General features: G+C 38.2%; 1 protein-coding gene across 1 annotated transcript in view; it reads right to left on the bottom strand.

The window, feature by feature from the left end:
- Positions 1 to 13,205, bottom strand: part of LOC123967520 (sodium channel protein type 4 subunit alpha-like) — a 185,517-nt gene that overhangs the window by 129,163 nt on the left and 43,149 nt on the right. Inside the window, exon 9 of the mRNA XM_046043645.1 lies at positions 6,399 to 6,462. Coding sequence (XP_045899601.1) covers positions 6,399 to 6,462 — 64 coding nt within the window. The remainder of the gene's footprint in view (positions 1 to 6,398; positions 6,463 to 13,205) is intronic.

Below are 13,205 nucleotides of genomic sequence, written 5' to 3'. Positions count from 1 at the left end.
GTGTATATATGAGCATTAAACACTTAAATTCCTGCATTCTGGAGACATTTTTAGCACCAATACATGTCTTTATTTATATGAAGGGAAAGACAAAAAATTCAGGTGGCAGGTGACAATTCAAAATATAAAACTATCATGAAATATAATACAGTGATCAGTAGCTTTTCAATACACATTTGTTTCTTCTAGATTTAAATTAGCCAAAAATGGCCAAAAATGCTATCACGATAAAAACCTTTCATATCATTCAATCTCGATAATTATCACAATAAATGTCAAATCATTATTTCTTTCAAGTTTAAAAGCTGATTTTTGCTCCTGAGTGAAAGTTGAAGAAACCAGATGGTTTATTATGTGGTTAAACTTTTCTTTATGGTCAGAACGGGACAAAACACTTGATTCCAAACTGCAGATCATTGAACAACATGATCCAACATTCAAAACTATTATGATAAAATCTTTTTCAACAAATATGATTAATAAATCTTTTTTCAGTCCCCTTTCCTCAACAAAATTATTATTCTAATAGAAAAATTAAGTGCTAATTTGTTCTTGATTCAAAATAATTTAATCAAACATTTATTGACGATATATTGAACATTTATTATATTGTTATTGATTGATAGATTTATTATATTGTTATTGCCTTAATTTAAATTGCATGTTTTCTTTTTGTGCAAATACACCTTTCTCAAAGCAATTTCATTTGTTGGTTAGTTTCAGTCTGTCTCATTGCTTTGCTCAGTTTCCTATTTTAATTATAATTATTATTTTTCCTTTTCTTTCTATCTCTTTATCTTCCCTTCTTTTATCCAATCAATTCTCCCCTTCTTCCTATAGATTGTAAGATCTTCCGCTTTCCTTTTTTTAGCTCCCCTATCTCTTTCCTCTCACCCTGTCTTATTCTCTCTTTTTCTACTTTCCTATCTATTCGCATCCCATTAGTTCTCTCTGTTATCTGCTCCACTCTCCTATGCCCTCGTTCTTTATTCCTATCCTTCTGTTTATCCTCTCCCCCCTTCTCTTCCTCCTGTCTCTTCTAATACCCCTCCGTACATCTACATTCTCATTTATCTTCTTCCCTCTGTCTGTATCTTCTCTTCCTTTTTCTCTTTCGCCCATCCTCCTTTCTGCTTCACTTCTTCTGAACCGCCTCTCCTTTCTCTTCTTCTTCTGACTCTCCCTGTAGCATGTTTCCTTCAAAGAGCTCATGTCAGTTAGCTTCGTGACTTAGCTGTCTGTTAGCCTGCTAGCTATGTGCTTGCATCTTTAGACAGGTTTAGCATGGCGCGGTCAGCTAACCTCAGGCTAACTCAGGCTAACTGTTTTCCTAGAGGCACATCTACTTTGAGTTGGAAGACTTCTTCACACGAACACACACAGGGTATTGTCATAGCTGTGTCATTCAGAGTCTGTCAGCGTCCCGCTCTCAGCGTGGACAGTCAACACAGATACTAGTCCTTTCTGACATGTCACACAACACTGCATTAAATGGTACCGGCAGCAAGATTCAAACAGACGATGAGACACCACAGCGTCTCTTTTTGCAGCAGGTGGCTCAACCACAACTATACAGCACAGTGATTTAAAAGCGATAGAAGAGAGAAACAGGTTGGTTGTTGTTTTAGGAGCTGATTTACTGAACTGATGACATTTTATTTCATTTATTGATCTAGCTGACGCTTTTATCCAATTGCTATATATGTCAGAGGTCGCACGCCTCTGGAGCAACTAGGGGTTAAGTGTCTTGCTCAGGGACACATTGGTGGATGTGTCACAGTGGGAGTTGAACCCAGGTCTCTCACACCAAAGGTATGCGTCTTATCCACTGTCCCATCACCACCCCAGACCCACAACAATTTAAAATTTGGCAGACATTTAAATAAAATTATGATATAAATGAGATCAAACTTCACACTTTAGCACTTAAGTACTAGTGCTAACTAGAGTCTAAACTGACACAATAGGGACCGGGAGATCCTGACTTTCAGTTCCTACTATGGGTTAAGCTCCAAAAATACTGGATCCTCAATTTAACATAATGCCACTCAGTAGCATCCTTCATTAAACCCCAGCTGTCTTGTATATTGCAAATGCTTGAGAGCTTCACAGAGCTTCAGTTTGTAACATATAAATATGTGTATAAAATATACATAAATGTGTAGTCTTCAAGACCAAGCCAAGACGCAACCCTGCTGACATCACTGTGACATCATTGAGGTTATATTTCTCGAACTTGACAAAATTCCTCCAGAGACACATAAAACATTACACAGCTGTTTTCATAGGCTGAGTAGTACTCAATATGAGAAGTAAACTCATCTCAATGGGTAAAACCACCTTTAATTAGTCTCTAAACAACTGTCATGTTATCAATAGTGATCAAAATTATGTAATTAAAATACTTCAACAAAATAATGAAATATAGAATATCAAAGTCTTATAGCATGAAATGTAAAATCTTAACTACTTTTCTCTGCTCAATCTACTATTGGTGTCCAACCAGAGGTGCTATTTTCCTACAGGTGTGCTAAACAAATAGCCAATCAGAGGGAGTTCTGACAAATGTTTCTCTTAAACTCCATCAATTTTGCTAACTCACTAAGTACGACGTGAATGGCGAGAATGACAATAAATACAACTATCCCTTTATTCATTCTTGACTATCACATTAATGCAAACTCTGGTGATGAACAACAACATGCTAGGGAGAAAGAGGCACTAAAACATTTGGTCCTATTTCAAATACAGTGAGGCGGACAAAAAAAAAAAAAGAGTTTCTAATTATATCGGACTGCGAGCAATGTTTTTTATGTTTTAAGATTTCTGGAAAAACACTACGAACTTAAAGCAAAATTAAGGCTTCAATTAAGGCTAACCACCCAGGAATTAAGATCAGTTAATGTCTCCTTTGCAGTAAAAATTAGATCAAAACTATACTAATGAGTTAGAAAAAACTGACATGATGGTTAATGATGGTTTTAGTCAACTTAAACTTTATTTAAAAAAAAAAAAAAACAGTGGACAAAAACTAACAAGGACATTTGACACAGGACTAAGACTACATTTTAAAAAGGCTGAAAAAACACTAACTGGCAGGTGAGCAGATCACTAGCTAGCTTACCTGAAAGCTTGTTTACTTAGCTCCCTTATTATGCTCAGCATTGTTTAGTCAAATAAAAAAGGTTTTGGTCTTCCCCCGCTCAGGTCCCATTCACACTACTCCATTTTAGTTTACAAACAGAGAATTCAAATCTCAGTCCACACCAGCGTTTTAGCTGCGAGTTCATCTCAGTCTATGTTAAAATGACTGAAAACACACATCCGGTGCCTTTTCAGGTACACTGGGCATGCGCATGCCGGTGTAAACATGAAACAGATGGTCTATTATAGTTACAGAAGATTTGGTGAAAGAATAAAGAAATGCATTTTTTTTTTTTTGCATGCACCAATAACAAGCTGGGACTGTTGCGTGAGGTGGCGGAAAACAGACTGGGAGTCATTGCAAAGTAAACGGCGACATGCACCGTAGCCTACAAGTGTAGGCAGATAGGCCTAAGTGTTTAAGAAAAATACCAAAACCAAAACTCTGTCAGTAGCATCGTTTTTCTGCTTTGCATGACTTATAAGACCCAATCAGAGAGGGCTAAGCGTGAGTGTCTGCTTCATCATTTCTAAAGTCGTCCGTTTTGGCCCGTCTTCACTAAAACTCCCTCCGGAGTTATCGAAATGCAAAACGGGGTCGGCAGCGTTTCCAAACTTCTCCGTTTTAGGTCTTCGTTTTCGCCGTTTTAGTCTGGACGGGTGGTGCAAACGTAGCAAAAGGTCTCCGTTTTAATTTGAAAACGCAGTACTGTGGATGGGGCCTCAGGCTTTACCCAACAAAAAAGAAATCTTCTGCCTCCAGAGCAGCTTTACCTCTGAGAAAAATATTTGCAGAACTAAAGACTCAACCTGCTGTTTATTTGGCTTCTGTCTCACTGATGAGACGGCAACCAAATGAAGCCAAATCTGTTTCCATCTTTTATTCTATTTACATTTCCAGCTCAAAACAATCAGCAGTTTGAAAAAAATACTCTGGGTTCTTAGTTTTCCTCAGACAGACTCAGATGAATGTTATAGTGGCCGTTGAAGGTTGTACGTGACAAGCCGGCATGTTAGATGAGTGGCAGGAAAATAAAGAGACAGTGATCGCTACGCCTCTCCCTCTGTGACAAAACAAAAGCTTTTCACACTCTCTGAGCTAATCTAAACCTCAGGCTACAGAAAGCCCAGGGATATTTATCTTGAAACTGTTTCCTTGTTCACACTTGTAGATATTAAACAAAGGCCTTTACTAAGATCTGGGCCAGTTGCGGCTCTTATCCCAGGGCTGATGCATGATGGTAGTGTGAAAAGCCCTGAGAAAAGGTTAAGTTTCTGGCCAAACTGACCCTGGACCAAATAGGAAAATTCAGCTCACTGTTAGAGATTTTAAATCCTGTAAAAGGACAAAATCAGAGCCACAGCAGGGATTTTTAAATACTCAGGTCAGGTCACTGAAGTCTTAAGGCCTTCAGCATAATGCCACCTCCCCCAAGAACTTTTTGACCAGCCACAAAAACCTACATTTTTAATTTATTTAACTGCAGAATAATATTTTCAGAAAAGTTTTAATCAGACTTCACACAGCCCTCTCTGGAGAACTTAAGGTTTATACTACTTTTTTCACATATGCAGCCGAGCTCCCCAACACCTGGAGTGGAGTTCCCTTTTGAACTTCATATTTTTTATCCAGAAAAGGTTCCCTTGAATCTCTGTACTGTAGAGTGTATCCTCAATGAAAATCAGGGTGTCCCAGGTAAAAGGTTTTGTCAGACTACATAACCAATGTGCATTTTACATACATTGTGATTTATGTTAAAACGTCACCTTGAAAAGAAAAAAACTGGGTCATTACTCATTTCACCTGCTGTTCAATGTTTTATATGTCTGTTAATATAGTTTTGAATCACCAAACGCCGTTTATAAACGCTGTTGCAAATTGCATTTGTGAACGCAGCTCTATGCGCCCGCACGTGTGCATGAACGCCATCCTATACGCCGACTACAACACCAGTGTTGTAATGTATGGAAAACTTTCCCCCCTTTATAGATTACAAAATTTCTGAAATCTGAAAGTGACAGGTTTGGTGTGTAATTTCTGAGGATCTATCAACAGAAATGCAATATAAGATCCATAACTATGTTTTCAGTGGTGTATAAAGACCTTACATAATTAACCATTATGTTTTTATTACGTTACAATGAGCCATTTATATCTAAATAACCGCGGGCACCCCCTTCCATGGACGTCGCCACGTTGCATCGTCATGTTTCAACAGTAGCTGAAAACGGACAAACAGGCTACAGAGTGCGTTTCGTCACTACGTTCTTCTTGTTCTACTTGCGGTAGAATTCAGGCGGTGCAGACACTCATCACTATGTTCAATACGTACGTAAGAAGAAGAAGAAGTAGTAATAATATACTGCAGGGGTCTGCAAATAGATTTTGCATCGTAGCAATATTTTCAACCATTAGAAGGTTGATTAGGATATAAGCCTTAATAGTGACATGTATTGACAGCGTGTTTAGTTACCTCAGTCAGTAAGGTGCAGGACTTGCAACCCAAGGGTCAAGAGTTTTATCCCACCTCAGGACATCTTTTTTTCTCTCTCATCAACAAATGGATTCTGCAGCGAATGTTTCTCAGATCACTGCATGTGCTGCAGTGTTTGTGTTTCGGTGTTTGATCGACATCCATCAACCTACGGACGCTTTTGCATTTCTGACTGCTCTTTCAGAGGTGTGTCGAGCAGGGTGCAGACTTTTTTAATGTCGTTCAGAATTTTCACAACATTTCAACACTTCTGTGAGTGGCCAAGTTACAATAACAAATGGTTTTACTGAATAATTAAGTAAATATAATTTCTTATTATATATACCTAAAGAAATCTCATTTCTTGACTGGCCACTTTCTGCTGTCTCAGAAAAGACGCTCTTTGAAAGGTTAGGGGGCAGTGGTAGACTGGGAGAATAGTTGCAATTCACAACTCTCACCACTAGATGGCACTAAATCTTAGACACTGAACCCTTAAGACCAGTGGCAAAAAAAAGTTTTTGTTATACTTAACATTTTTAAATGCAAGAAATTATCCTTTTCACAATTAACTTGTTTCTTTATTTGTCTTCTAAGTTTGACCTCCTGACAACACAGCCCACAAATGCAACACATTTCAGAATCCGTCAATCAAAACCCTCACATCCTTCAAAAAGCTTCACCCTCAACTGTGAGGTGTGTCCAGCTCATACATCCACAGCCACCTCCACATTTAAACTTCCGATTTAGTCTGAACATGAAGAAAAAATGCCCACTCACCCTGCGTCGCTGCTGTTCCCACAGATTAAGGCATCCTTGGCTCCCTCCACCTTGTAGAAGTTGTCTAGAGAAAAAGACAAAATTCTTTAGAATTAAATGTCAGGGTGTTTCAGGCAAGTTCAGGTAAACCTTTCTGCTTTTTCCCGTACACCCCAATGTAAGTTGGTGTTCAACTCCCAGCCTGTCTGTCTGTTACCGCAGGATCAATAAACTCATCAAGCTCAGCTCGTGTGTTTTGGCTGGTTAGATAACGTCTGAGCAGCAGGCCATAAAACAGAAAAACATTACAGGAGCTACTGTTTGCTGAACATTTATTCAACACTTAAATCTGACCAACAGACATTTTCAAGTACATTAATACACTTAACCATCATCACAAGGGGTACTTCAAGTGCTTCTCAACCCCAAACACACATAAGTATCAGGCACAAGTTCAAAAGCTTTTATTGACAGGAAGAAAACAAGTGCTTCCTAACTTTTGTTGTGGTTTGAGGCTACACTGTTTATCCCTGAGGATTGGTATAAATCTATTTATTGCTACAAAGAGTAGGACTGGTTCCAGAACAGCACCTGAGATGGGTGTATTGAAGTGTTTTACCCAAGGACACAGCCTGCAGATATATGTGACTTTGGGGAATCAAACAATACACGTTCAGATAAACTGGGGACACTTTCAAGAACAACTGTCTTCAAAAGTCAGGTGGCGTGAAGAAAATCAAGTCGTCAGGTTTTAGAGAAATCCATGTTAATACAGATCAAGAAGAGTCCGAGACATCATTAGATCAAACACTGAGATCAAACTAGTCTACAGACTTGGGACGATCAACTAAGATCATCTAAACTAGAGACGACAAGTTTGAACTGTCAAGCCATTTAAAAGTCATCTCAGAAAGTCAAGAGTCCTTAAAGTTTTACAAGAAGTTAAACATGCACTTTAGTTTATCTTGCTCTTTCTTTAAATGGACGTGTTTCATTAATATCGTTTAACTGTGTGTAACAAACAAAATCACTTCTCTTAACAACATTAAAACTCAAGACCAAGATCAAAGCATAAACCAAGGTCAAACTCAAGACCAGATCAATCTAGGACCAAGTCCTCCTACACCCATTAAAGGTGACAAGTTTGTAGCTATGCTACTAGCAAATGTTCAATATGGCTACCTTAAAAAAACAGGTGAACAAAGGACACAGAGAATTACAGCAGACAAACCAGTTGAACTGGGCTGATTATATCCTATCTGACCGCTCTTGTTGTGTGTACACACACAGGGTTTGGTCACACCTGCATTTACATCAGCAAACTTTGGATCTACATCAGTTTATTTCAGCAGAAACGCAGTTATCACTGGATTCACTCACAAAGGCAAAGTAAATTAATGTGGCAAACTTTAATAGACCTGGCCAGTCAAAAATGGAGAAAGCTATCATATTGCTTTCTGCTGCTGAACCACCAGACTGCAGAGCAGCTTTTCCCCCCAAGCTATCAGACTTTTAAACTCAAACTCAAATTCATCCTCATGACTGCTCCATCATATACAGTTTATTAATGTTTACCATTTTTATAATTATTCTATATTAATGTATACTGTCTGCTGCATAGCAGAAGGGAGTTACAAACTCAATTTCACATTATAACCTGTTGTAATGTGAAATAATAAATCTACCTACCTAACTATACAAGGTGTTTCACACCACCAGAGTTTGCACAATCCTGCACCGCAGAATGAGACTAGAGTTGTTTATTTTCCCTCAAATGTAAATGTACTGTGACAAATACAGTAGTGACCATGTCAACAAGCTTTCAGCACTAATAACTTCACAAAGGACGTGGTGCCACTTTTTGGTGTGACCGGGCGCTAAAGCAGCTGTTAGAGGAGTCACTGTGAAACAGCTTCTCTGCAATGACGTTATTAACAAAAATATTATCATCACTTCACCATCATGGACAGATCTATGAAAATAAGGAAAGTCTTTAAAATTGCTTTTGAGTCTGATACAGTATGTAGTGACAGACAGCCACATTTTACTCGTCTAAAAAACTGACTGAAAAACTGTGAAAAACATCACTTCCCATTTGTGAAATGTAACATCAGCACCAAAATTTATTTATTTTTTTTCATAAAAAGCTGTTACTCTGTGAGTCAGCCTTACATAATAAAGATGGGGAACCTGACAGATGGAGGATTTCAGTATCAGAAGCTGTGGCACACAAGCAACATTTGAACAGAAACGGTGACCTTAAATGCTGGCTTGACATTTTCATCCATTTGCCTTACGGGAACTCGGGGTACTTATTTTTCATTCAACACACAATTCTGAGCACATCCATTTAACTGTAGTCATTATGACAGATTACATAGCATCCCAATAGAAAAATGGGCATCATATTCTTATCGCACTTCATTAAATGTACTGAGGGAAACAAAAGAAGCTGCTGCACCCAGCGAAACAAAGTTCAAGCACCTTTCAGTAAAACCTCAGCTTGTCAGAGAGAAACAAAACATTTCAACATTTCAAAGTCTACAAAGAAAACCAGAGCTTTGTTCGTCTTCATCTTCTTTCCTTTATTGTTACCGTACACGTGCAAAGTTTTCCCCCTTTGACAAACAAAACAGGTTCTGTGGTGCTTCTGTTTGGCTCTGACCGCCGCTGCACCAAAGGCACTTAAGCTTTTTAGAAGCGCAGCCATTCATTTGTTATCTTGTGCATCTGGGAGACTGCATCCCTGCTCGCCAACAAAAACTTATGAAGTCTGAAGTGCTTTTGTTCACGAGCTCAAAGTAACCATGAAGCCGTTACGCTGCACAGAAATTAGTCAATGAGGCATTTTCTACCCAGACAAAGCAGATCCAAACAGTCTACTTAAAGGAATTACCTGAAACTTCAGGCTTCCACAACCCCCACCCTTCCAAATAAATGCATATTAGCCAATGAACTGACATTTAATGAAGGTTTCTTTCAGAGCAACCCCCGTCTGAGAAGATTTTACAGAGCTGCAGAAATTTGGAAAATTGTCTCTACAGGATATCTAAAAAGTGGGGTTAATTTCATTTTCTTTTTAAAACTCAAGAGCAGCAAATTACTCTGACAAGCCTAAACACACCTCCAGCCTCCCCTTGTGCATTGTCATCTGCAAGAGATACATTTACATGATTAAAATCTGCAGGTGTGACAGCGAGCTATTGGTCAAAGTGAATTATACAGAGACATTAATCTGCTCTCTAACGAAGAAAAGATGAATCAAAGATTTATTTATTGTGAAAACATTGTGGGATTCAACCATTTCCATCTCAGAGGCAGAAAGTGCACAAAACCATCAACAGAATTTGTGTCATAGTCCATGGGTATGTAGTTTTAAAGTAAAAAAAAGAATAAATCTGTTTACATGGCTCAAATGAATGAAATGCCATTAAAGCTGAATGTGAAAATCTGAGAGGGACCGTCACCAAAAAATCTCAATTTAAAGTCCACTTATGAACGTCAGCTGTGAGGAAGTTCCAGCCCTGGATGAGGACTGTGAGATGTGTTTAAAAGCCCCAGAAAAAGTAAGTGATTGGACCTTGAATAATTTAATTGTCAAAATGTAAATGCAGTGAAAGTCACTCAAAAGTTGTGCAAAGTATTACAATCCAGAGACAGGAATATTGTAATATAACTAATTACTCTTAAATGAGTAACTAGTAATCTATAATGAATTACATTTTGGAAGTAACTTGCCCAACACTGGCCACCAACAGGACAAAATTTCACTTAAACATAAGAAATTCCAAAACCTAGAGCCAACTAACTTCATATTATTAGATCCAACACACCAGCTGTACCACTAAGGTTGCACGATATTGACAAAATGAGATAGTGATCATAAATATTATTACGATATTAATTTCAATATTCTTAAATATGTGTATAAACACAAGCTGATAGGACCTGTGTCTGATTGTTTTTGGTGTATCTCTGAGCAACTGGCCATTGAAACGTGATCTTTATATAGCGGTTTCAAGCTAACTCTAATTCAAACAGAATTTAAGCCACCCAGCAAACGGACGCATCTCTGCACAAAATAAAAAGAAGATGTTGCTTGATATAACGTGATATCGCAATAACAATATTTAGTCAATATATTGTGCACCTCTACGTACCACACAGACCAGGATGTGCCTTAGTTAGACAGTAATTGGCACACATGTTTTGATGTGCATCACATGCTGCACCTCAGCACTGCACCATGCAAAATAGTGACTTCTTTTATCCACCCATCTACTATTTATATATATATATATATATGATGTTTGTTTTTGTGAGGAGCATAAAGGAACCATAATTTCATTGCATTATAAGGTGACCAGATTTATGAAATGAAAACCGGGGACATTTTTGGTTTGGTGGTCAGTATGTGATTAAAAAATATAATGTGAAATAAAAAAAGAGGGACAATTTCGGCTATATAATCTGTCAAATATAACTTCTGAATGAAATCAAGGAATTTTGAGGCCGGCATTTTAAGTGTTGTTTTAGCCATTTAAAGGTATTTTAAGAGGTAAAAAAGTTATAGGTGAGTTCTGTCAAATATAACCCTCACAAATACATACCTTTGCTATAACCAAGGAAAAAAAGTGATGTTTATTTGCACATTATGTCTGTTTGATCCAGATAAAAGCAGCTGTAGTCGTAAATAGAGTCGTGTTGGCTTTAACATGCAGTTTTCACCGCATATGATTAACACACAGTTAAAAACAGGGATATTTCCGGGAACAGCTCCAGATGGGGACAGCCCACCAAAACTGGGGACTGTCCCCGGAAAACAGGGATGTCTGGTCATCCTATTTAATTATACCCTGTGTTGTAAGATGATAAATAAATCTGCCTTGTACCTCAAGAGTAGGTAATTTGAGAACGTTCTCATCTCAGGACGTCCAATACCAACGCTCAGAAAAAGTGACAAAACGTAGTTATTTGATGCCAAAGGTAGACGCACCCGATGCGTCTCCATGAGACGCTCTCGGGCGTCTCGTACAGACCAGAAGTACTAGCTACGTTTGTTTTAAAGGTCTGCCAAATCTCAAGATTACTGCCAGGTGTAAGCAGGGCCATAATCTGCATGTAAACATGCTGATGATGAACTGAAGAATAAATCATTGTCATTGCTTCCTGATTAAAACTACTATCAGCTGCTCACCAAAAGGGGAAATGCTCTGAACACGATGTCTGTTGATATTAAATTATTGAACCCTCCAACCAGAACCGCCAGGGACGACTGCTGCCGGCTCTGACCAGACAGAATAAACACGGTATGATGGGAAAAGTTTAGCACGGAGAACATCCACCATTGATCCGCCACTGAGGGCTGTTTTCAGATCAGTCGAACGGGACCTCTCAGGTTTCACAGCAGCTTTTAGAGGTCGATAAGGGAGCCTGCAGGGGACATTTGTTTGATGTGATGGATGGCAAACCAAACTGGAAATGAATAAATAGAAGGTTCATTAGCAAGAAGCATCATGTCCCGACAAACCTTATTACTGTAAGTTCAGGAAATTGCCTTTATTTTAGGCGGTTTCACCCTTTAACAGAAGTCGAAACACTGCTGCAAAGGCTCTACTGTACTTGACTGCTGTGTCTGGTCAGGGCAGGTCTCCTTCTGCTCTCCTGATGGCTACAGTGAAACATAATTTCTTTAAATAGTTACACATCTGGTTTTGGATAATGAGAGTCTGTTTATCCCTGGTGTCTCTCCTCATTTTGCTCGTGTATGAATCTTCTACGGCTCATAACCTGGGAGAACTAATTGGAAAAAGCCCCTCAGATGAGAGATGAAACGTCTTCAAGTATCTTCAACCAGGTCCAGTCGCCCTTGATTTTAACCTTCCTTGGAAAAAATGAAAGGTTTGCCTGTAAATTTGAGGTTGTATTGTGTTTGTGCTTCTGTAGCTTTAAGTTCATGCGCAGGGATGAAAAGAAAAGAGTCATAAAGGTAATTTATTTTGTCTTGGATGTCATTTATCAAAGACAGTGGGGGTACTGTCATGATCTGTCTGTCTGACATCTGAGGAATTACAAAAGATTGAAGCCATGTTACTAGATGTCAAACTGGTAGAAGAAGAAGAGAATGAAATAGTATTATTATTCTGCAGATGAATTCAAGACGTTACGATTACAACTACATCAGCCTCTCGGTCACGAGACTAAAGGACATCCGGCAGTAGACAAAAAAAGTGTTTTTGGTTAGAAAAGCTACTTGATTTATTAAAATTTGAAGAAAATCTTCATTTGCATGCTGCCTCAAAGAAAAGCAATAGATAAAGTGACGTTTTACATGCGTGTCTGTGTGTGTTTACATTGTGTCCTCTGTGTAATGAGCTCTTTATATATAAAAGCTGTATTGTTTTTAAATATTTAGTAATTTGCACACTTTATATTACTTATTTGTATATCTAGATGTTTGTTTAAATTTTGATGTCATGTCTGTTTTATTATTTGGGAAATGTACCATCAGGATTGCACTCAGTTTTGTTGGAATCTGTGCAGTGACAATAAAGGAATCTGAATCTGCACCTAAATGTTTAGTAAAGAAATGAGAATCCGAAAGTAAAAACAAAACACAAGAAAAAAGAAAACTGACACAATAAAGCAGAAAAGAGAATAAAGAAAAGGCACACGAGAGAAAAGAAAAGGCTCGCGGGACGCAAGATTTAGAAGGAATTGAGAATTAAAGATCTAAAAAGAAAAGAAAAAGAAGAAATGAGAAGATAGAAAAAACAACCATGTGAGAGAAAACACAAGAGTTAAAAAGCAGTTCAGTGTTTTGGTTAC

Source organism: Micropterus dolomieu, linkage group LG01 (assembly GCF_021292245.1).
Source record: "Micropterus dolomieu isolate WLL.071019.BEF.003 ecotype Adirondacks linkage group LG01, ASM2129224v1, whole genome shotgun sequence".
NCBI lineage: Eukaryota > Metazoa > Chordata > Actinopteri > Centrarchiformes > Centrarchidae > Micropterus > Micropterus dolomieu.
Note: the sequence above shows the minus strand (reverse complement) of the source record. Positions and strands in the feature narration are given on the sequence as shown.